General features: G+C 66.4%; 1 protein-coding gene across 1 annotated transcript; it reads left to right on the top strand.

The window, feature by feature from the left end:
- Positions 1-1,017: 1,017 nt before the first annotated feature.
- On the top strand, positions 1,018-23,052 carry VIL1 (villin 1). Its single transcript, XM_075932971.2, has 20 exons — positions 1,018-1,163; positions 3,161-3,267; positions 3,617-3,691; positions 4,133-4,329; positions 6,263-6,371; positions 6,847-6,957; positions 8,872-9,074; positions 10,649-10,727; positions 11,124-11,222; positions 12,584-12,737; positions 13,724-13,824; positions 16,562-16,699; positions 17,362-17,520; positions 18,392-18,571; positions 18,712-18,857; positions 19,642-19,786; positions 20,260-20,448; positions 21,068-21,136; positions 21,588-21,722; positions 22,865-23,052. Exons 2-20 carry the CDS (start codon positions 3,193-3,195, stop codon positions 22,976-22,978), a joined length of 2,478 nt encoding a protein of 825 aa, XP_075789086.2. The 5' UTR covers positions 1,018-1,163; positions 3,161-3,192; the 3' UTR covers positions 22,979-23,052.
- Positions 23,053-23,163: the final 111 nt, after the last annotated feature.

Raw genomic sequence — 23,163 nt, 5'->3', positions numbered from 1 at the left:
CCTGCGAGGAGAGGCTGAGGGATTTGGGCTTATTTAGTCTGAAGAGGAGCAGAGTGAGGGGGGGTTTGAGAGCAGCCTTCAACTTCCTGAAGGGAGGTTCCAAAGAGGCTGGAGAGAGGCTGTTCTCAGTGGGGGCAGGTGGCAGAACAAGGAGCAATGGTCTCAAGTTGCAGTGGGGGAGGTCTAGGTTGGAGATTAGGAAAAACTCTTTCCCTAGGCGGGTGGGGAAGCACTGGGAGGGGTTCCCTAGGGAGGGGTGGAGTCTCCATCCCTAGAGGTTTTTAAGTCTCGGCTTAACACAGCCCTGGCCGGGTTGATTTAGTTGGGATTGGTCCTGCCTAGGGCAGGGGGCTGGACTTGCTGACTCCTGAGGTCTCTTCCAGCTCTATGAGTCTATGATTCTATCTAGTTCTTTTTTGAATCCTGTTCAAGTCCCTGTTCAACATCCCTTGGCGAGGAGTTCCACGGGTTGACCGTGCGCTGCATGAAAAAAAACTTCCTTTGGTTCGTTGTAAACCTGCTGCCTGTTCATGTCATTTGGTGCCCCCTAGTTCTTGTGTTATGGGAACAAGTCCGTCACTTTTCCTTCTTCACACCTGCCATGATTTTACAGCCCTCTATCATAGTGCCCCTTAGTCTCCTCGTTCTAAGCTGAAAGCCCCAGTCTCATTACTCTCTCTTCGGTGGCTGCTGTACCGAGGCCCTGGCGGTGGGTAGGTGCCATCTCCCGGGTACCCAGCCGCCCAGGGGCTGGGGCTGCTGTCCCTGGTGCTTCGCTGCTGGCCGCGCCCCACCAGTTCCCTGCTGATTCCCGGCACCGTGAGCTTGGGCTCCGCACCTGCCCGGGAACCCGGCCCTGGCTGCGTTCCAGGTGCCTGCGGCTGGCCCCGGGGCCAGATCTGTGCCGTGATAGCGCTGCCGCCCACCTGGCCATAAACGGGGAGTAACGGTGCCAGGGCAGTGGGGAAGCGCCCAAGGGACCTTGGCTCGCCTGCGTGTCCCTCCCAGGCTCCTGCCCTTATATGGCGAAGGCAGGCCGGGCAGAGGAGAGGACAAAGGGCACCTCGGCTCCGGCAGGCGTGCACTTTGCACAGGTGCCAGGCGTCTCCAAGCTGCCACCTGGACGCTGCGTCCCCCTGCGCTGAGCTAGCCCCACAGGAGAGGTAAGGGGCTGGGGCGGGCCCCCCTCAGGGCATCCCTTATGCCCAACATCGTCCTGCAGGCTCCGGGGCAGATCCAGGGCCCAGCCCCAAACAGCTGGGACCCGCCTGCAAGACTTTTCCAGCCCCGTTTGCCCCCCGGGCCGGGGTGGGGCAACCCTGGGGGGCAGGAGGGCACAAGAGGCTCCAGATGGACGAGGGCTGCTCCTGGCTGGTGACTTTTGGGGGAGCCCCCAGAGCCCTGAAAGGGGCTAAGGCAGCAGGGCCTGATCTAGAGCGCGGGGCGGGGACCCCTCGGGGCTCGCCCTCCTCCCATGGGGCACAGGCTCCGTTCCCTGATGGAGGCCAATTGCCGACCCCCAACCCTGCTGGGACGCACCTTGACCCCCCCCCCCCGGCGTCGACTCTCAGGTACCAGGCACCTGCCTGGCTGAGCAGTGGCCAGGGCCTGGGGCGTCTGCGTGGCAGCAGCAGTATTTCCATGGAACAAATGGGGGAAACTGAGGCAAGGAGCAACACCAGGCCACAGGGTTGCCAGGGGCTGAGCTGGGCCTGGAGCAGGTGCCCAGGGAGGCTCTGGGGCTTGATCGCTGTTTGAGGTCACTGCAGGGGGTTGGGTGGAGATGCAGCCGAGTGGAGGGGCAGGCAGGTGGGGGCTGGGTCCAGCCGAGCATGCGGGGAGGGCGGGGGGAGCGGCTGAACCCCACACCCAGAGCAAAGGCTCCATCTGGGCAGATCGTCACCCCTGCTACCGAGCCCAGAGCGGCCTGGCCGGGCCAGGGGGCAACCGACCCAGGCTGAGCCCGGGGGGGGGGGCAGATCAGCTGACTGCCGCTAGATCTCGGGGGGTGCCACCCCCAGGGCTCCGGGGGGCCATGGCGCCACAGCGGGAGCTGCCTGGGGCCTGGCTGGGGCTGGCGGCCCAGAAGGGCAGCACACGCTGGCTTTGGGGGTGGGGGCATCGCTCAGCGCTTGGGGACGGCGAGTAGGCAGCAGAGGACTTGGGGTTCCTCCAACCCGGCGTAGGGACCCCCAGCTGCCTTCCCCCGGCCCCACTGCCCAGCGCCTTGCCCTGCCTCCTGGGCCGCCCTCTCCTCACTCGTGAGCGCCCCGTTAGTCCCCCCAGGGGGAGTCACCCCAGCCTGGGCAGCCGCTGCTGCCACCCATTACACCCCCCCCCACCACCCCCGGGCACAGGGCTCCGGCGCCAGGTCTCCCACCTGGGGAGCGGGGTCCTGGCTGGGGGCAGGGTCGGGGTTCCCTTGCCCCCCCCCCCCGCAGGCGCATCCCACCCAGGTGGCAGCCACCTGGGCAGAGGCAGCAGGAGTGTTCAGCCAGCCCGGCTGGCAGGGAGCGCCCGGGACAATCCGCTCGCACTTTGCCCACGCGCCAGGTAACCCCCCCCCCCCCCCGCCCGGCACGACGGCTGGGCTGGGACCAGGGATTAAACGGGGCACCTCCGAGGCCGACAGCACTGGGCCCCCCAGCTGGAGCCCTGCAGCCCAGGCCTGGCTCAGGGACCCTGGGGCTGCCAGTCCAGCCTCCGCCCAGCTAACCCCGTAGCCCCCTCTGCTGCTGAACCACTGAGGCCAGTGCAGGGCGGGGCAGGTCTGCAGCTGCCCGGAGAGGAGGGCAATGCAGGGGGCAGGGTGCCTGCCAGTCCCGCTGCCCCCAGGTCTGTGCTCGGGTCCCTCCTGGCCAGCGGGTTCAGCTCCCCGCGCCCCTGCTCTGTGCCATGCAGGGCCCCGGCCCCCAAAACCGGCATCTCTCCTGGCCCCCCAAGGCCAGGCCTGAGATCACAGCGGGCCCTGGCACACGGATGGGCGCTGCTAGGCCCAGCCTGGGGGAGGGGGGCACCGAGCCATCTCTGAGAACGAGACCCGGTGCCTTGGAGCCTGGGGGGCGCACGGAGCCCCCCACCCGCTGGGGCTCGGCTCAGTGCCCCTGTTCTCAATGAGTGCTAACGAGGGCGTCACCAGCACTGCCTCTCCCCCCACCAGGCCCCCGCCAGGCCCCCGCCGCGCCAGCCACCATGCCGGAGCTCACCGCCCAAGTCACCAAGACGCTCAACAGAACCACCCCCGGCCTGCAGATCTGGAGAATCGAGGTGGGTGACGGGCCTGGCGAGGGGCCCTGGGGTTCCTGGCCAGTGTCCGGGCCTGGGGAGCCCTCTGGGGCAGCTTTGCCTGCTAGCATCTCAGCCCCACGGGCGGGGGACACAGCCTCATCCCACACGCAGCAGCCGCGGCCCAGATGGGTCCAGCTGCTTCCCTGGGACCAAGGGCTCCCCTAGGGCCACTGGTGCCAGAGGGGTGACCCTCCTCACGGGCTGTGATTCGGGGGCCGTGGGCTGGGACTTGGGGGGCACGGTTCCTTGGTCTGCAGCACTGAGGGGGCAGGGTCTGCCAGGGGAGCCCCCTCCGGACTCAGCGCCCCACCTTTCCTTCCCGTTCCAGAAAATGCAGATGGTGCCGGTGCCTCCCAAAAGCTACGGGAACTTCTACGAAGGCGACTGCTACGTGCTGCTCGCGGTAGGGGGCTCCGTGCGGGGGTGGGGGCAGTGGGCAGCCTGCTGCCTTGCCCCAGGGGGAGGGATCGGGGGGCAGGGTGCTTAACACCCGGCAATGGGTAAGAGCAAGCGGGGGGCACGCCCACCCGATCTGGGCCCAGCCCTGAGGGCACACAGTCACCTGCCACCTGCTGGGGCGCCATGCCATGTAGGGAAACTGAGGCACACACCGACCTCCTAAATCTGTTCCCAACGACGCCCACATTGGCCCCGTGCGAGGGGGCGTGCGAGCTCGTGCAAGTCACCAGGCAGCCCCCGTGCTGGAGCGAGCGGCACATCTAAGTGCGGGCCTGCCGGCTGGGGGCTGCGTCCGGCTGTCGGCGCCCTGCCGCGGTCCTGGGTCCCAGCCAAGGCAGGTACCTGGCTCCGGGCCCGTCGCTAGCGCAGGCTCCTTTGGCTGCAGACGCACAAGACCTGGAGCAGCTTCACCTACGACCTGCACTACTGGCTGGGGCGGGAGTCCTCGCAGGACGAGCAGGGGGCGGCCGCCATCTACACCACGCAGCTGGACGAGCACCTGGGCGGGGCGGCCGTGCAGCACCGTGAGGCCCAGGGCAACGAGAGCGAGGCCTTCAGGGGCCTCTTCAAGCAGGGCCTCACGTACGTAGGGGCCGGGACGCCGCAGCCCAGGGGCGGGGGGGGGGCTCTGTAACTTCCCCAGCCAGCGCCTGAGGATGCGCCACCCCTAGTGCATGGGACCATATCGCCCCCTGCTGGCTGGGCCTGGAAACGCCAACAGCGGGCTCCTACCCCTGCTCTCCGGGCCTCTGTCACCCCCTGCTGGATGGGCCTGGAAACGCCAACAGCGGGCTCCTACCCCTGCTCTTGGGGCCTGTGTCGCCCCCTGCTGGCTGGGCCCAGAAACGCCAACAGCGGGCTCCTACCCCTGCTCTTGGGGCCTGTGTCGCCCCCTGCTGGCTGGGCCCGGAAACGCCAACAGCGGGCTCCTACCCCTGCTCTTGGGGCCTGTGTCGCCCCCTGCTGGCTGGGCCCGGAAACGCCAACAGCGGGCTCCTACCCCTGCTCTTGGGGCCTGTGTCGCCCCCTGCTGGCTGGGCCCGGAAACGCCAACAGCGGGCTCCTACCCCTGCTCTTGGGGCCTGTGTCGCCCCCTGCTGGCTGGGCCCGGAAACGCCAACAGCGGGCTCCTACCCCTGCTCTCGGGGCCTGTGTCGCCCCCTGCTGGCTGGGCCCGGAAACGCCAACAGCGGGCTCCTACCCCTGCTCTCGGGGCCTGTGTCGCCCCCTGCTGGCTGGGCCCGGAAACGCCAACAGCGGGCTCCTACCCCTGCTCTCCAGGCCTGTGTCGCCCCCTGCTGGCTGGGCCCGGAAACGCCAACAGCGGGCTCCTACCCCTGCTCTTGGGGCCTGTGTCGCCCCCTGCTGGCTGGGCCCGGAAACGCCAACAGCGGGCTCCTACCCCTGCTCTTGGGGCCTGTGTCGCCCCCTGCTGGCTGGGCCCGGAAACGCCAACAGCGGGCTCCTATCCCTGCTCTCGGGGCCTGTGTCGCCCCCTGCTGGCTGGGCCTGGAAACGCCAACAGCGGGCTCCTACCCCTGCTCTTGGGGCCTGTGTCGCCCCCTGCTGGCTGGGCCCGGAAACGCCAACAGCGGGCTCCTATCCCTGCTCTCGGGGCCTGTGTCGCCCCCTGCTGGCTGGGCCTGGAAACGCCAACAGCGGGCTCCTATCTCTGCTCTCGGGGCCTGTGTTGCCCCCTGCTGGCTGGGCCTGGAAACGCCAACAGCGGGCTCCTACCCCTGCTCTTGGGGCCTGTGTCGCCCCCTGCTGGCTGGGCCTGGAAACGCCAACAGTGGGCTCCTACCCCTGCTCTTGGGGCCTGTGTCGCCCCCTGCTGGATGGGCCCGGAAACACCAACAGCAGGTTCCTATCCCTGCTCTCCGGGCCTGTGTCAGACCCGCTGGCTGGGCCCGGCAGCTGGCACGACCCATGCTCTCGAGCCCGGTTCGATCCCCCAGCGCCAGCACACAGCTGTGACTCACTCCCGGAACAACAGCTCTGCTGCTGCCCCTCCAGCCACTGCTGGGACCGAAGCCCCTGATGTGGGGCTGGGCCCAGGCTGGAGCCCGAGGCCAGCCAGAGGAAAAGGGAGCCGCCTGCTAGCCACTGCGGTATGGGGGGGGCACCAAGCAATCCCCACAAAGCAGGGCCAGCAGGGCGGAGGCATGGCCCCTCCACCCAGGCCAGGTCGGGGGCCTCTGCGGATCAGATGTCCTGGAGAACAGCAGGTTTCGGTTCCCAGGGGCTAAGGGACTCAGTTTCCCCAGGGAAGGAGACACTCTGGGCCAGGAGTTCAGGCACCGGCTACCCGTAGCGTGAGGCAGCAGAGTCTAGTGGGTAGAGCAGGGGAAGGGGAGCGTCTGTGTTCTACTCCCATGCCACTGGGGCAGGTCCCTGAACACCACCCAAATAGAGTGACCCTGAAAGGCCTGCTCCCTGGGGGAGGCGAGTCTGCAAACGGGGGCCTGGCTGTGGGCCCCAGGCTCCCCATGCTGACTCGGCCTCTCCCCCCCAGCTATAAGAAGGGCGGCGTCGCCTCGGGGATGAAGCACGTGGAGACCAACACGTACAACATCCAGCGGCTGCTGCACGTGAAGGGCAAGAAGAATGTGGTAGCTGGAGAGGTGGGTAGTGGGGGGGAGGGGAGGGACACGCGTGCCCCCCCCCCCCCCCGCTGCATCTTAAACCCAGCTCCTGGGGCCCTTTGTCCGGGCAGCATGTAGACAGGGGGTCTCCTTCACTTCCTGTCCCAAACATTCACACAGAGCCACTGGGTGTCACTAGCATCTGTGCCTCACCCCAGAGGTGGCTGCATTTTTATGGGTCGGGGAGGCTGTGGCTAATGAAATTCAGTGTAACAGGAGAGCGGAGGCCGACAGGCTCATATCATGGTGAGCCTGATGGCAGTGGCTAGGCACTGGGACAGGGCATGTGCAATGCTGCCCTCTGTGGGGCAGACTCAGAATTGCAGTGCTGTGTGTCATAGGCCCTATACTGCTGGTGGGGATTCCCCTTTCACTCCCCTCCAAGGAAGAGAGAACCCCGGCGTCCTGCCGCCAGCCCTGTGCTTTACCCCCTTGTGCTGCCTTCCTCCGGCAGGTGGAGATGAGCTGGGACAGCTTCAACAAGGGGGACGTTTTCCTGCTGGACCTGGGCAAGCTCATCATACAGTGGAACGGCCCCGAGAGCAACCGCACCGAGAGGCTGAAGGTAGCGGGACCGTGGGGGGCTAGAGCCCTTCCCCCAGAGGCCTCAGCGCTGGGTCCCGCCGCCCAGCCCGGCTGGTGATTGGGCGAGACCCGGGGGGGACGTGAGACCCGAGCGGGAGCTCCAGGGGCCTTGGCTGCTGGTGCCTGGGCGGCCGCTCGGCCCCAATACCTTCCCGGGAGCCACACTGCCCCCACCCCCCTCCCGCCCCGGCCCTGCAGCGCTCGGGGCTCAGCTCTGCCACCGCAGGGAGACCCACAGAGCCCTGTGGCATGGCAGAGGCTGGGATGGGGCAAGGGGAAGCTGCCCCCACACGCCCTTTGCGTGGAATGGGAGGTGGTCCTCATATCATCCCTGCCCAAGGGGAGGTCCCCCATATCATCCCTGCCCAAGGGGGGGGTCCCCCATATCATCCCTGCCCAAGGGGGGGGGGTCCCCCATATCATCCCTGCCCAAGCGGGGGTCCCCCCATGGCAGCGCTGCCAGTGCTCCTCAGTCCCGGCCTACAGCCCATGCCAGCCCAGCCCTGCCCCCTAACCCTGCCAATGCCCCTCAGTCCTGACCCACAGCCCCTGCCCCCCAGCCCTGCCAATGCCCCTCAGTCCTGACCCACAGCCCCTGCTCCCCAACCCTGCCAATGCCCCTCAATCCTGACCCACAGCCCCTGCCCCCAACCCTGCCAATGCCCCTCACTCCTGACCCACAGCCCCTGCCCCCCAACACTGCCAATGCCCCTCACTCCTGACCCACAGCCCCTGCCCCCCAGCCCTGCCAATGCCCCTCACTCCTGACCCACAGCCCCTGCCCCCCAGCCCTGCCAATGCCCCTCACTCCTGACCCCCAGCCCCTGCCCCCCAACCCTGCCAATGCCCCTCACTCCTGACCCACAGCCCCTGCCCCCCAGCCCTGCCAATGCCCCTCACTCCTGACCCACAGCCCCTGCCCCCCAGCCCTGCCAATGCCCCTCACTCCTGACCCCCAGCCCCTGCCCCCCAACCCTGCCAATGCCCCTCACTCCTGACCCACATCCCCGTCCCCCAACCCTGCCAATGCCCCTCAGTCCTGACCCACAGCCCCTGCCCCCCAGCCCTGCCAATGCCCCTCAGTCCTGACCCACAGCCCCTGCTCCCCAACCCTGCCAATGCCCCTCAATCCTGACCCACAGCCCCTGCTCCCCAACCCTGCCAATGCCCCTCAATCCTGACCCACAGCCCCTGCCCCCAACCCTGCCAATGCCCCTCACTCCTGACCCACAGCCCCTGCCCCCCAGCACTGCCAATGCTCCTCACTCCTGACCCACAGCCCCTGCCCCCCAGCCCTGCCAATGCCCCTCACTCCTGACCCACAGCCCCTGCCCCCCAGCCCTGCCAATGCCCCTCACTCCTGACCCCCAGCCCCTGCCCCCCAACCCTGCCAATGCCCCTCAGTCCTGAACCACAGCCCCTGCCCCCCAACCCTGCCAATGCCCCTCAGTCCTGACCCACAGCCCCTGCCCCCCAACCCTGCCAATGCCCCTCAGTCCTGCCCCCAGCCCCTGCCCCCCAGCACTGCCAATGCCCCTCACTCCCCACCCACAGCCCCTGTCCCCCAGCCCTGACAATGCCCCTCAGTCCTGAACCACAGCCCCTGCCCCCCAGCCCTGCCAATGCCCCTCACTCCTGACCCCCAGCCCCTGCCCCCCAACCCTGCCAATGCCCCTCAGTCCTGAACCACAGCCCCTGCCCCCCAGCCCTGCCAATGCCCCTCACTCCTGACCCCCAGCCCCTGCCCCCCAGCCCTGCCAATGCCCCTCACTCCTGCCCTCCAGCCCCTGCCCCCCAGCACTGCCAATGCCCCTCACTCCCCACCCACAGCCCCTACGCTGTGCCCGGGTTGCTCTCTCACGTGGCGCGGGCCCCGTGGCCTGTTCTGGTGCAGGGCATGAACCTGGCCAAGGACATCCGGGACCGGGAGCGGGGCGGGCGCTCCCAGGTGGGCGTGGTGGATGGCGAGGACGAAGACGCCTCCCCTGGGCTGATGAAGATCCTCACCCACGTACTGGGGGAAAGGAAGACGATCAAGGCCGCCATCCCCGACGCCGTGGTGGACCAGACGCTGAAAACCTCGCTCAAGCTCTACCAGTGAGTCCCCCACATGCGGCACTCGGGGGGAGGGGGAGGAGGAAGCAGTCAGCAAGAGACCCCTGCGCAGAGTCCTTCCCTGGACTCTCCCACCCCTGGGCCTGCCCCCACTGCATCTTAGCTGAGGCTAACAAGGGCTTCAGCCTCCAGGGCCATGAACCCAGCCCCCGAAGCTGTGTGGCAGCATCTTGCAGCAGTGAGTTCCACAGTTAATTGCAACGCCCTTTCTTTGCCTCAGTCTCCCTAGTATCTTTCCTGTGCTCTTTAGTGCCCCCTGGTGCTTGAATCATGAACTACTCCCCCTACAGAGGCAGCCAGGACAGGTCTGGAGCAGAGTGAGAGCCGGGTCGGGCGATGTCGGTTCCCATGTCTGTTTTAAAGTCAATAGCTCCAGTGCAGTCACCGTGTCCTGCCCACAAGCGCAGCGCTGCCGTCAAACGCCCGGCGTGCTCCCCGGGCCCTGGCCCCTTTGCAAGCCGCCGCGTCCCCCAGCTACAGCAGGGCTCCCCGACGTACTCAAGCACAACCCCCCTTGGGATTTCAGCGCAAGCCAGGAGCCACGGCAAACCCAGACCCCGCCCCGCCGCCTTCTGCACCCCGTCTAAGCCCCGCCCCTCCCGAGGCCCCGCCCCACTCACTCCAGCCTCCCACACCTGCACCAGGAGGTTGGGGCACAGGCTCTGCTCTTGGCCCAATGGGTGGGGGAGGGGGCTCTGATCTGAGGGGGTTCAGGGCAGGCTTGGGGGTGTGGGTGCAGGAGGGGAGCAGGGGTTCAGGATCTGGGCTCCATTTAACCTCAGGCAGCGGCACAGCTGGGCTAAGGCAGGCTCACCGTTCCCTGGCCCTGAGCCACTCCTGAAAGCAGCCAGTGAACCGCCCTCTTTTCCCCACCACGCTGTGGAGGGGGGCTGCAGGGCTAACAGGAGGGGGACACCCCGACATCAGGGCCCCCTCTTCTGCCTGCCCCACCCCCCACCCGGCCAGCAGGCGGCTCCAGGGGTCAGCGCAGCAGGTACAGGCACTTGCTGGCCTCCCAGCCAAACTGCCCAGGGTCCCCCTACCACTGAATCCCACTCTCATGAGCCCGACTCCGCAGCACAGAGGAGAGGCCGGCCCCTCCCCCGGCTCTCTGTGCCGTGTGGGCTCGTCTCCCGTCTGTCCCCCGCGCGGGGTCGCCTCTGGGGCGCAGGGCAGGTCCTGGCTTGCTCCTTCCCACAGCAGCCGGGTTCCCTCCCGTGCCCGGTTTACTCCTGACGCCATGTCATGCGCTTCCGTGGCCTCCTCACGCCCGCTGGGCCCTGGCCGAGCTCAGAGGTAACAAGGGTTTCACACGCAGCGTCCCGCATGTGTACCCGCCACGGGGCAGATTCGAACCTGGGATCTCTGAAGTGGAGTACAGGAGCCTCCACCCTCTGAGCTAAAAGCCATCTGGCTCCCAGCCCCCGCTGTAGAGGTCTCTTGGTTCTAGGCACCACGTGCACTGCTCAGTAACCACGCTGGGTGGGAGGGTTACGTGGGCCCTGCGCCAGGGGCTGCGCCAGGGCTGAGCGGGCGCTGGGGCTGGTGTCTTGCAGTGTCTCGGATGCGGAGGGGAACCTGTTGATCCAAGAGGTGGCCACCCGCCCGCTGACCCAAGATCTGCTCCGGCACGAGGTACGTGGCCCCCCGGGTTCCCGCTGACTCCCCCAGCTCCCCGGGGCTGGGCGCCCAGACGGACACGAGGGCCACTCGGCAGCGGATTCCTGAGCGGAGCAGCGTGGGTCCCTCCCTCGCACCCCCGCCACCCCCCGCCCACCCGCTGGCATCTCCTCGCTGACTCCGTGCCTGCTCCCGGTGGCCCCTGCATCTCCATCCCCTCTCGTCTCCGGCAGCCACCTCCCATGCCCCGGGTGACCCGCGGAGACGCCCCAGCTGAGCGGGTGCCGGGGACCCAGGGCGGGGGGGCCCTGACCCAATGAGCCACCAGGGGGCGGTGCAGCGCGCGCTCAGGGCCCTAGGCTGATGGTGCTGGGGGGCACCAGCCTGACCCCTCTGCCCCCCCCCCCCCAGGACTGCTACATCCTCGACCAAGGGGGCCTGTCCATCTACGTCTGGAAGGGCAGGAGCTCCAGCAAGCAGGAGAAGCAGCAGGCCATGAACAGAGCCCTGGTGAGTAGGGGTGGGGGCGGGAGATCCCCTGCACCCCTCCCCCCCGTCCCCAAGGGGGCCCACTGGGTGGGGACCACCTGCTCCCCGCTGTCGCCCCCTGCCAGCCCCGTGGGAATTAACCCCGAGGGTCGGGCCGGCTCCGGCCGGGGGGCTGTCCGGGAAGCCTCAGGGGGGGTGCAGGCCCCCAGGGGGTCCCACGGGCTGGGGCAGCCCTGGCTGAGTGGGGCGCGGCAGCAGGTGGGGCCCTGAGCCCCTGGCCCTGGGCTCTGGCTCTTCTCGCTCCGCTGCCACGGCGGAGCCGGGCTCCCAAAGCTCTGCCCCATTCACAGCACAGCCCCCCGGCAGGGCCTGGTGGTGCACACACGCACACGGGGATCCCCCAGGCATGCACACAGCCTCCTACACACACACACACACAGAGCCCTACACATACGCACAACCTTTCTTACACACACACACACACACACACACACACACACACCAGGCATGTACCCAGCCTCCTACACACACACAGAGCCCTACACATATGCACAGCCTTTCTTACACACACACACACACACACACACCCCAGGCATGTACCCAGCCTCCTACACACACACAGAGCCCTACACATATGCACAGCCTTTCTTACACACACACACACACACACACACCCCCCAGGCATGTACCCAGCCTCCTACACACACACACACAGAGCCCTACACATACCCACAGCCTTTCTTACACACACACACACACACACACACCCCAGGCATGTACCCAGCCTCCTACACACACACACACACAGAGCCCTACACATATGCACAGCCTTTCTTACACACACACACACACACACACACCCCAGGCATGTACCCAGCCTCCTACACACACACAGAGCCCTACACATACGCACAGCCTTTCTTACACACACACACACACACACACACACACACACACACACACACACACACACACCAGGCATGTACCCAACCTCCTACACACGCACACGCACACGCACATGCACACGCACACACGCACATGCACACGCACACACACGCACATGCACACGCGCACATGCACACGCACACACGCACACGCACACACACACGCACACACGCGCACACACACGCGCACACACACGCACACACGCGCACACACGCGCACACACACACGCGCACACGCGCACACACACGCGCACGCACACGCGCACACACACACACACAGCTGTGTATGTGCCGGGGCCTCGAGGAGACGGCTGGGGGCCGTGCAGCTGCCGAAGCGCCTGGCGCACCCCGGGCCTGGCGGTGGTTTCCTGGTGCCCCGCCCTGCCCCCCCAGAGTGTCCTTGACTCCCCCTCGCCCGCCGGGCCCTGCCCCTTGCAGGGGTTCATCAAAGCCAAGAAGTACCCGCCCAGCACCCGCGTGCAGACCGAGAACGACGGCGCCGAGTCGGCCACGTTCAAGCAGCTCTTCCAGAAATGGACCGTCACCAACCAGACCAGCGGCCTGGGCAAGACCCACACCGTGGGCAAAGTGGGTAAGTGCTGAGGGGCCGGGCACAGCGGGGAAGGGCCATGCGCCGGGCACAGCGGGTAAGGGCCGGGGGGGCACAGCGGGTAAGGGCTGGGGGAGGCACAGCGGGTAAGGGCCATGCGCCGGGCACAGCGGGTAAGGGCTGGGGGAGGCACAGCGGGTAAGGGCCATGCGCCGGGCAGAGCGGGTAAGGGCTGGGGGAGGCACAGCGGGTAAGGGCCATGCGCCGGGCAGAGCGGGTAAGGGCTGGGGGAGGCACAGTGGGTAAGGGCCATGCGCCGGGCACAGCGGGTAAGGGCTGGGGGAGGCACAGCGGGTAAGGGCCATGCGCCGGGCACAGCGGGTAAGGGCTGGGGGAGGCACAGCGGGTAAGGGCCATGCGCCGGGCAGAGCAGGTAAGGGCTGGGGGAGGCACAGTGGGTAAGGGCCATGCGCCGGGCAGAGCGGGTAAGGGCTGGGGGAGGCACAGCAGGTAAGGGCCATGCGCCGGGCACAGCGGGTAAGGGCTGGGGGCGGGCAGAGCGGGTAAGGGCTGGGGCTGGGCACAGCGGGTAAGGGCTGGGGGAGGCACAGCGGGTAAGGGCCATGCGCCGGGCACAGCGGGTAAGGGCTGGGGGCGGGCAGAGCGGGTAAGGGCTGGGGCTGGGCACAGCGGGTAAGGGCTGGGGGAGGCACAGCGGGTAAGGGCCATGCGCTGGGCACAGCGGGTAAGGGCCGGGGCCGGGCACAGCGGGTAAGGGCTGGGGGAGGCACAGCGGGTAAGGGCCATGCACCGGGCAGAGCGGGTAAGTGCTGGGGCCGGGCACAGCGGGTAAGGGCCATGCGCCGGGCAGAGCGGGGAAGGGCCGGGGGCCAGGCAGAATCCCAACGGCCCAGCCCAGCCCTCGGTGCCATGCTGGGTGGGGGCTGAGGAAGGGGCCCGGCTGCAGCCCGGTGCGGAGGGGGCAGGGCTGCTGGGTGCCCCCGCCTGAGTGCCCGCCTTGCCCCCAGCCAAAGTGGAGCGGATCAAGTTCGACGCCAGCACCATGCACGCCAAGCCCGAGCTGGCCGCGCAGCACAAGATGGTGGACGACGGCTCCGGGGAGGTGGAGGTAAGGGGCGGGCGGGCGCCGGTGCTGAGATGGGGGGGCGGGCGGGAGCCGGTGCTGAGATGGGGGGGCGGGCAGGCGCCAGTGCTGAGATGGGGGGGCAGGCGGGCGGGCGCCGGTGCTGAGATGGGGGGGCAGGCGGGCGCCGGTGCTGAGATGGGGGGGGCTGGGCGGGCGGGTGCCGGTGCTGAGATAAGAACATAAGAACATAAGAACGGCCGTACTGGGTCAGACCAAAGGTCCATCTAGCCCAGTATCCTGTCTGCCGACAGTGGCCAGCACCAGGTGCCCCAGAGGGGGTGGACCGAAGACAATGATCAAGAGATTTGTCTCCTGCCATCCCTCTCCAGCCTCTGACAAACAGAGGCCAAGGACACCATTTTATCCCCTGGCTAACAGCCTTTTATGGACCTAACCTCCATTAAATTATCCAGCTTCTCTTTAAACTCTGTTCTAGTCCTAGCCTTCACAGCCTCCTCTGGCAAGGAGTTCCACAGGTTGACTACGCGCTGTGTGAAGAAGAACTTTCTTTTATTAGTTTTAAACCTGCTCCCCATTAATTTCATTTGGTGTCCTCTAGTTCTTCTATTATGGGAACTAATAAATAACTTTTCTTTATCAGCCCTCTCCACACCACTCATGATTTCATAGACCTCTATCATATCCCCCCTCAGTCTCCTCTTTTCTAAACTGAAAAGTCCCAGTCGCTTTAACTTCTCCTCATATGGGACCCGTTCCAAACCCCTAATCATTTTAGTTGCCCTTTTCTGAACCCTTTCCAAGGCCAAAATATCTTTTTTGAGGTGAGGAGACCACATCTGTACACAGTATTCAAGATGTGGGCGTACCATAGTTTTATACAGGGGCAGTAAGATATTCTGGGTCCTATTTTCTATCCCTTTCCTAATAATTCCTAGCATCCTATTTGCCTTTCTGACCGCCGCTGTACACTGTGTGGAAGTTTTCAGAGAACTGTCCACAATAACTCCAAGATCTCTTTCCTGATTTGTCGTAGGCAAATTAGCCCCCATCATACTGTACGTATAGTTGGGGTTATTTTTCCCGATGTGCATTACTTTACACTTATCCACATTCAATTTCATTTGCCATTTTGTTGCCCAATCACTCAGTTTGGTGAGATCTTTTTGGAGTCCCTCACAGTCTGTTTCTGTCTTGACTATCCTAAACAGTTTGGTATCATCCGCAAACTTTACTACCTCACTGCTTACCCCTTTCTCCAGATCATTTATGAATAAGTTGAAAAGGATTGGTCCCAGGACTGACCCTTGGGGGACACCACTAGTTACCTCTCTCCAATCTGAACATTTACCATTTATTCCTACCCTTTGTTTCCTGTCTTTTAACCAGTTCTCAATCCAAGAAAGGACCTTCCCTCTTATCCCATGGCCATGTAATTTACACAAGAGCCTTTGGGGAGGGACCTTGTCAAAGGCTTTCTGAAAATCCAAGTATACTATATCTACTGGATCCCCCTTATCCGCATGCTTGTTAACCCCTTCAAAGAACTCTAATAGATTAGTAAGACAGGATTTCCCTTTACAGAAACCATGTTGACTTTTGTCCAACAAATTATGCTCTTCTACATGCTTCACAATTTTATTCTTTACTATTGTTTCGACTAATTTGCCCGGTACTGAAGTTAGACTTACCGGTCTGTAATTGCCAGGATCGCCTCTAGAGCCCTTTTTAAATATTGGTGTCACGTTGGCTACCTTCCAGTCATTAGGTACGGAAGCCGATTTAAAGGATAGGTTACAAACCACAGATAATAGCTCAGCAATTTCCCATTTAAGTTCTTTTAGAACCCTTGGATGGGGGGGGCGGGCGGGCGCCGGTGCTGAGATGGGGGGGGCGGGCGGGTGGGCGCCAGTGCTGAGATGGGGCGGGCGGTGGTGCTGAGATGGGGCGGGCGGGCGGTGGTGCTGAGATGGGGGGGCGGGCGGGCGGGCGCCGGTGCTGAGATGGGGCGGGCGGGCGGTGGTGCTGAGATGGGGGGGGCGGGCGGGTGGGCGCCGGTGCTGAGATGGGGGGGGGGCAGGCGGGCGGGCGCCGGTGCTGAGATGGGGGGGGGGCAGGCGGGCGGGCGCCGGTGCTGAGATGGGGGGGCAGGCGGGCGGGCGCCGGTGCTGAGATGGGGGGGGCGGGCGGGCGGGCGGTGGTGCTGAGATGGGGGGGGGGGCGGGCGGGTGCCGGTGCTGAGATGGGGGGGGCGGGCGGGCGGGCGGTGGTGCTGAGATGGGGGGGGCGGGCGGGTGGGCGCCGGTGCTGAGATGGGGGGGGCAGGCGGGCGGGCGCCGGTGCTGAGATGGGGGGGGGGGGGCGGGCGCCGGTGCTGAGATGGGGCGGGCGGGCGCCGGTGCTGAGATGGGGGGGGCAGGCGGGCGGGCGCCGGTGCTGAGATGGGGCGGGCGGGCGGGCGCCGGTGCTGAGATGGGGGGTGGGGGGGCGGGCCAGGCACAAGGCAGACTCGCCGGCGCGCGGCTGAGCAGGGCCAGTGCCGTTGGCAGGGGGCTGGTGGCCCCAGCCCGGGACGGGGCCGCCCGTCGCCTCAGGCCTGGCTGGCCCCAAGCAGGACCCCACACAGCGGCCCCCGGCCCATCCTCCAGGCGCCACACAGAGACGGAGAAGTCGGCCCCCTGGATCCCAGGCCCCGGCAGCCCCCGACCCCCCAGCCCAGCGCTGCCCAGGGCCCGCCCGGCTCACCCCCTGCTCCCGGCAGGTCTGGCGCGTGGAGGACTTGGAGCTGGTGCCGGTGGAGAAGCGCTGGCTGGGCCATTTCTATGGCGGCGACTGTTACCTCGTCCTCTACACGTACCTGGTCAGCAACAAGCTGCACTACATCATCTACATCTGGCAGGTGGGTGAGCCAAGCCCCGGGCTCCAGGGGGGCCAGGGACAGCAGGCATGGGATGATCTCTGCCCCCCCCCCCGGATACCTGACCGGGCTCCCCCTGCGTGTCTTGTCCCCCACAGTATGCCCAGTCCCTTGGCTGCAGCTGCATCATGTGGCAGGGAGTTCCACAGGCCACACACGTGCTGGGTTTAGCTCTGAATTTGCCCCATTTCAGACTTGTCTAACGTCTCCTGGTTCCCACGTTTGTAACCATGAGGCCAGAGCCCACACGCACGGGACCAGCCGCTCCCCATGGGGCACCCGCCAGTCACTGTGCAGCACCCCAGAGCTGGGGGTGGGCGTGGGGGTTGCCCTACCCACAATGCTTTGTGCCCTCAGAGTTAGTGCTAGCCAGTGGCCACACTGGGTGGGGGTTTGCATGTGCCACTCATATGCTAACTCGCTCAGTAATTCGTGCGCTCGCTCGCTGAGGGGCGGGGCCTTGTCTTCACTAGTCTATCTCAGATGGGGAAACTGAGGCCCGGCGAGGGGCTGGCCTGACTCTTGGCAGGGCTGGCTGCCCGCGCTCGATGCGACTCACCCAGTGCTGGGGGGTGGGGGGCCGAGGGGGCTGGGGCCCTGCCGCTCCGCTCTGATCCCCTCCCTCTGTCCCTCCGGCTCCCTAGGGCCGGCACGCCAGCCGGGATGAGATCGCTGCCTCGGCCTACCAGGCCGTCGCCCTGGACCAGAAGTACAATGACGCGGCCGTGCAGGTGCGGGTGCCCATGGGCAAGGAGCCCGCGCACCTCATGGCCATCTTCAAGGGGAAGATGGTGGTGTACGCGGTGAGTGCCCGGCCCGGGGGGATGTCTCTGCCCCCGTCGCCCCGTCTGCCACTCCCCCAGTGCCAGCCCAGAGCCCGTGGGCAAGGGCCGTCAGCAGCGTTCCCTGGGAGCTGAGTGCTTGGGCGGCCACCCAGGGGGGACTGAGGTGCCGGCCGGTTGATTAGCAGAGCGCCCCCAGCCGGCAGCGTGTGTTCCTCCTGGTGGTGCACACCTGCCCTTGTCTCGGTGCGCAGAACACTACTGATTCTGCACACGGATGGAAGCAATCAGAAGGAACATTGGCCGCGACACATGCTCATGCGTGTGGCCAGCCACTACACCTGCTCCCAGCCGGCTGGTGGGGAGTTAAAGAGCCTTGAGCAGGGAGGCCCTGGGCCCGCCGGCATCCCTGGGCTGGCCAAGTTTGGGCCCGTAGCAGCTGGGACTGGTTCTGCGGCAGATGCTGTGCAGCACTGGGCACCATGCCCCCTGCCTGCAACAGCCGCGCTGCTGGGAGACAGCTCAGCTCCCCGCCAGCCACGGAACCCCGAGGGGACGCAGGCGGTGTTACCCACTTTTGGCCACAGGGGAAACTGAGGCACGGGGCGATGCTGCTCGCTTGGGGCGGAGGCGCGTGTCACTCCCAGCCTTGGGCGCTGGCGGGGCAGGCGGCCTGGTTACTGATGTCCAGGGCTCTGCTTCGGAAACCTTCCCACCAAGGGCTGGGGTGACATCGGCAAGCGGCCGCCTGGGGCCGGAGCCGGGGTGGGCTCCTCCAGGCTGCTAAAGCCGGTGAAGGGGCTCCCGGCCTTGTGTCCGTGCTGCTGAGGGCCCCGTTCCCCGAGGCTGGAGGCCGGTTTGACGTCTTCTCCCCCGCCCCGCCACTCCCCAGGGTGGCACCTCGCGGGCGGGCAGCACGGAGCCAGCGCCGCCCACCCGCCTCTTCCACGTGCACGGCACCGACGCCTCCAACACCAAGGCCTTCGAGGTGCAGCCGCGCGCCTCCTGCCTCAACTCCAACGACGTCTTCGTGCTGAAGACGCAGGCCTGCTGCTACCTCTGGTACGGGAAGGTGGGTATGGCGCTCGGCGCGGGCTGGGCGTGGGGCGAGCGGGAGCCGGAGCCTGCCGCAAGAGTCCTGGGCTGAGCCGGTGGCGGGAGGCCGGGGGACCTGCCGGGAGCCCTGACCCAGCCCACTCTGGTTGCCCGCAGGGCTGCAGCGGGGACGAGCGGGAGATGGCCAAGAGCGTGGCCGACCTCATCTCCAAAACGGAAAAGCTGGTGATCGCCGAGGGCCAGGAGCCGGCCCAGTTCTGGCTGGCACTGGGTGGGAAATCCCAGTACGCCAGCAGCAAGCGGTAAGCCCCGGTCGGGCAGGGCACATGGCGCATGGAGCCACGCCCCAGGCAGGCCTAGCGGCAGGAGCCACACATGCATGATGCTCAGGGGGGAGGGCGCTCTCGGGGGGGGGGCACCCTTCAGGCTGCTTGGAGAACAGAGAGGAGCTCTGAGGTTGGATCTAGCCCTTCCCATCAGCAGATCCCGGCCTGCTTCCCTAAGGAGGGCAGCGCTGCCACCCCATGCCACAGGCAGGGGAAACTGAGGCACAGGCCCGTGACACAGCTCGCCCAAAGGCTACCCCCCGACCGAGCCCCTGCGTGGCGCAGTGCAGGCAGCCTGGGTGACTGGAGCAGCCGTGGCCAGGCCCGGTGGTGGCCGTGCCTGCCCCAGAGCGGTGAGCGTGTTTCCAGGCTGGCCGGCACGCTGCCCACCCACTGAGGGTAGTATCCTGTCTGCGGGTCCCAGGGGGTGGCCCTGACGTGTGCTGGGCGTGGGTGGGACGGGGCATGGGCAGGTCATCACTGGGGGCAGCGCGCGGCTGTCGCCCCTCCGAAACCCCTGGGGGGCAGACCGTGAGCCAGAGGAAATGGGATCATGGCCGGAGCCAAATATCCCTCCATCTGAGCAAACCCCTGGGCCACCCTTGGGTGCTGGCCCCTGGCGGTTCCCCGTGTCCCGTGGGCCGGCTCTGTTTTCCAGGGCAGATGCAGCTGAAGCCTGAATCCAGCTGGTGCCGCACGGGCGCCCCACGGCCGGGCCGGGTTCCCTGGGACCTGACCCCCCCACCCCCTTTGTCCACAGGCTGCAGGAGGAGACCTTGTCAATTACGCCCCGCCTCTTCGAATGCTCCAATCAGACGGGCACCTTTGTTGCCACGGAGATCACCAATTTTAACCAGGACGATCTGGAGGACGACGATGTCTTCCTGCTGGACACCTGGGACCAGGTGTGTGTGGGGGGGAGGGAGGGATGGAAGGGGGTGGCGGGGCACCTGTTGTTCCTGAGGTGGGCAGCGGTCTTCCAGGCTGTATGCTCCCGGGGAGCCTTCACCACCACCGCCCCCCCCGGGGGAGGGAGTGTGAAACATCCCCCCCGCACAGACGAGAGAGCCAAGGGGCCACTCTCCCCCACAATGGCTCAGGCAGGGTTAGAACCGGGGATCTCCCTACCCCTCGCGTGCTCCACCAGGCCTCATTGGCCGCCCACGGTCCCAGGGGAGCCCGCAGCCGAGAATTCCTGACCCCCGGCTCCCTGCTTTCAGCCCCAGCTCCCTCTGCGCATCCTCCCCTGGGAGAGACCAGGTACGGGGAAGCAGGATCCCAGCAGGCCCAGCCCGGGGCGAGCTGGGGGTTCCCCCGGTAGCGGACGAGGAGGGGACGCTGGCTGGCCCCGGCCCGGAACAGGCTGTTTCTCGCCCAGGTGTTCTTCTGGATCGGGGAGCAGGCCAACGCGACGGAGAAGAAGGAGGCGGCGGAGATGGCGCAGGAGTACCTGAGAACTCACCCCAGCGGGCGCGACCCCGACACCCCCATCATCGTGGTGAAACAAGGCTACGAGCCCCCCACGTTCACCGGCTGGTTCCTGGCCTGGGACCCCCTGAAGTGGAGCGTGAGTGCGGGGGGGCCCTGGAGCCAAGGGGGCAGGCGGGGCCCAAACGCTACGTCCCCCTTCAGAGCGAACTTGCTGCACGCTGACAAGCGGGAGAGACGCAGCCCTCAGGCTGGCCAGCTGGGGAGGCGGCTCCGGGCAGTGCTTGGGCTTGGAGACCAGGCCGGGACTGTGCAGTTCTTGGCTCCACTGAGGTGCCAGCGAGGGCAGGGACGTGGCAGACGCCCAGGAACCAGCGAGCCGGCCCCGTCTTCCTTTGCCAACTGCCCGAGAGTTACACCCGGTGGCTGTCGCTTAACGCACCCGGCAGCCCCGTCCCCGCCCTCCCTGGGTGCTGCTCACGGAGACACTCACGTCCCCGGCCGCGGCGAACGTTGCTCCCCAGCAGGTCCCTGGGGTGGGCTTGCGCCATGCGGCCGCATCTCTCCCTGATCCCTGGCCACCCCCTCGGCGAGCTACATGCAGAAGTGCTGGGAACGGGAAGGCCCAGGGGGAGCACGGCGCAGCCAGGGCATTACAGACCCGGTGAGGGAGCGGTTCTGGCCCAGTGCCCCCTCCAAACCCAGCCAGCTCTGCCGTCCCCGCCCGCCTGCCCCTGAGCCCTTGCGTCTCTCCCCAGGACAGGAAATCCTACGAGGAGCTGAAAGCCGAGCTGGGAGACGACAGCAAGTTCAACCAGCTAGCGACTGTGAGTGTTTGGGGGAAGACAGCCCAGGCGCGAGCGAGAGGGCAGCGGGGGGAGACAGGCCCGTCGCCGCTGGGCTGCCAGGATGCTCTACGTGCCCGCTGCTCCTGGCTATTGCAGGAGACAAACACTCCCAGGCTTCCCCCTCCTATGCTACCTGGGACCCAGCTCGGTCAGGAATCGCAACCTGGTTTATGGTTTGATCCCAGCTGGGGCACACCCCGCCCCACGGGGCTTGCAGTCCAACTGAGGCATGGCCCCCCGCAGAAGACTTCCCCCGTCCTCCGGAGGCCGTGCCAGGCCCTGGGGGTGCAGCCCGATAGCAGGTCCAAGCAGCCGCAGGGAGGGCAGAGGGCAACGGGATGCACGTTGGCCAAGGCCCAGGGTGAATGCAAGAGGCTGGGGGCTTTGCCGAGCTCCCAGCCATGGCGCTGAGCGACTCTCCCCCGCCCAGGAATTCACAAGCCAGGAAGTGTTCACTGCCAAGACCAGCCTGAGCCAGGTGAGCTTCCAGACCTACCCCCCGGAGGCGCTGCTGAACAAGACCCTGGAGGAGCTGCCTGCGGGAGTGGACCCCAGCAGGAAGGAGGTGAGCAGCAGGGCCTGGGGTGGTCAATGAGCACGTGGCCCCAACGGCAGCCATGTCTCTCTCACTGCAGTCTGCTCAGACGCCCCCCCCCCCCGTGGTAGGTAGCGGGGTGTTTGCCACACGGGCAGAGCAGGTGGCATTCACAGCAGGAGCTAGGCCCGGCCTGCAGGGCCAGGGGGCTTGTAGGGGCTGACCCGGCCCCAGTGAGATTAGCAGCATTTCCTGTGGCCCCGCTAAGCGCAGCTCCTCAGCGCCCCGCTAAGCACAGGTCTCCGCTGGGTGGCACCCCCAGCTCGGGGGCCAGGGGCCGTACATACGCAGGCGTCGGTTTAGGGGTGAGGGTTATTCTAGGAGCTCGGGGGCGGGGCTGGCACCTCCCTGCCCCTAAAGCGGTATGGAGGAGAGAGGCGGCTTAGCCAGGGGCCAGGATTACTCATTTGGGGCCAGTCGCAGTCCAGCGTGGGTTGAATGCTGGGTGCACTAAATGCTACCCAGGCCCCCAGAGCCAAGGCCGAGCCAGGGCAGCCAGCCCTGCATGGAGAGCAGGCTCGAGAAGCAAGGGGGGGACCCCACTCCCCACCCCCCACCCAGGACGGCTCCTTTGCCGTTTTGCCCCCTGCTGGGCCCAGCAGCGTTAGCTGGGCCAGAGAATTACACCAGCATGAAGCACCCACCACCGCAGTCTGAGCAGGAGGAAAGACCCCCTTGAACCTCCAGCCCCCGGCTCCAGGCCTGCCTCTTGCAGGCCTCCCCTGGGCCCAGCTCTGTGCCAACCGCTGCTGAAATGAACCCGGGGAAGGCGGGAGGGGAGCAGGGGTGGGTGCCTCAGCTGCTGCAGGCAGGGATGCAGCTTGGGGGGCGGGGGGGCAGGAGCAGTGTGCCAGCAGCACGGAGCTGTGCTCAGTTTTACGACAGCAACATGGAGGCCGGGGCGAGGGGCGTCCCTAGAAATGGAAGGGGAGGAACGCCAGCCCCCTACCCGGCTCCCGGAGATCTGCCACCGTCTAGCAGAAGCCAGTGCTCCCTCGGCCCCAGTGCTCTTCCCAGCATGGCAGTGCGGCCCAACAGCTCGGCGAGCCCCCTGCCCGGTAACGGCCCAGGGCCGGGGGCTGTGACTCAGCCTCGCCCCTTGCCTCCCGCAGGAGTACCTGTCCGGTCAGGATTTCAGTGGCGTCTTTGGCATGACCCAGAACGCCTTTGCGGCACTGCCCCCGTGGAAGCAGCAGGCGCTCAAGAAGGAAAAGGGGCTCTTCTGAGGGGGAGCCGCAGCGACCCGGGATGTAGGCGGTGGAGTATTTTTATTAAAGTAAAATTAAAGCTAATTCTGAGACCAGGGCTGCGTGCCTGCCCCTGCACCCCTGCAACGAGGCAGCCAAAACCGTTGCTCCCGCTGGAGCCTTTCTGAGCAGGGAGGTACCTATTTTGGCCAAGCTCCCAGCTG

Source organism: Pelodiscus sinensis, chromosome 7 (genome assembly GCF_052426305.1).
Source record: "Pelodiscus sinensis isolate ZL-2025 chromosome 7, ASM5242630v1, whole genome shotgun sequence".
NCBI lineage: Eukaryota > Metazoa > Chordata > Testudines > Trionychidae > Pelodiscus > Pelodiscus sinensis.
Note: the sequence above shows the minus strand (reverse complement) of the source record. Positions and strands in the feature narration are given on the sequence as shown.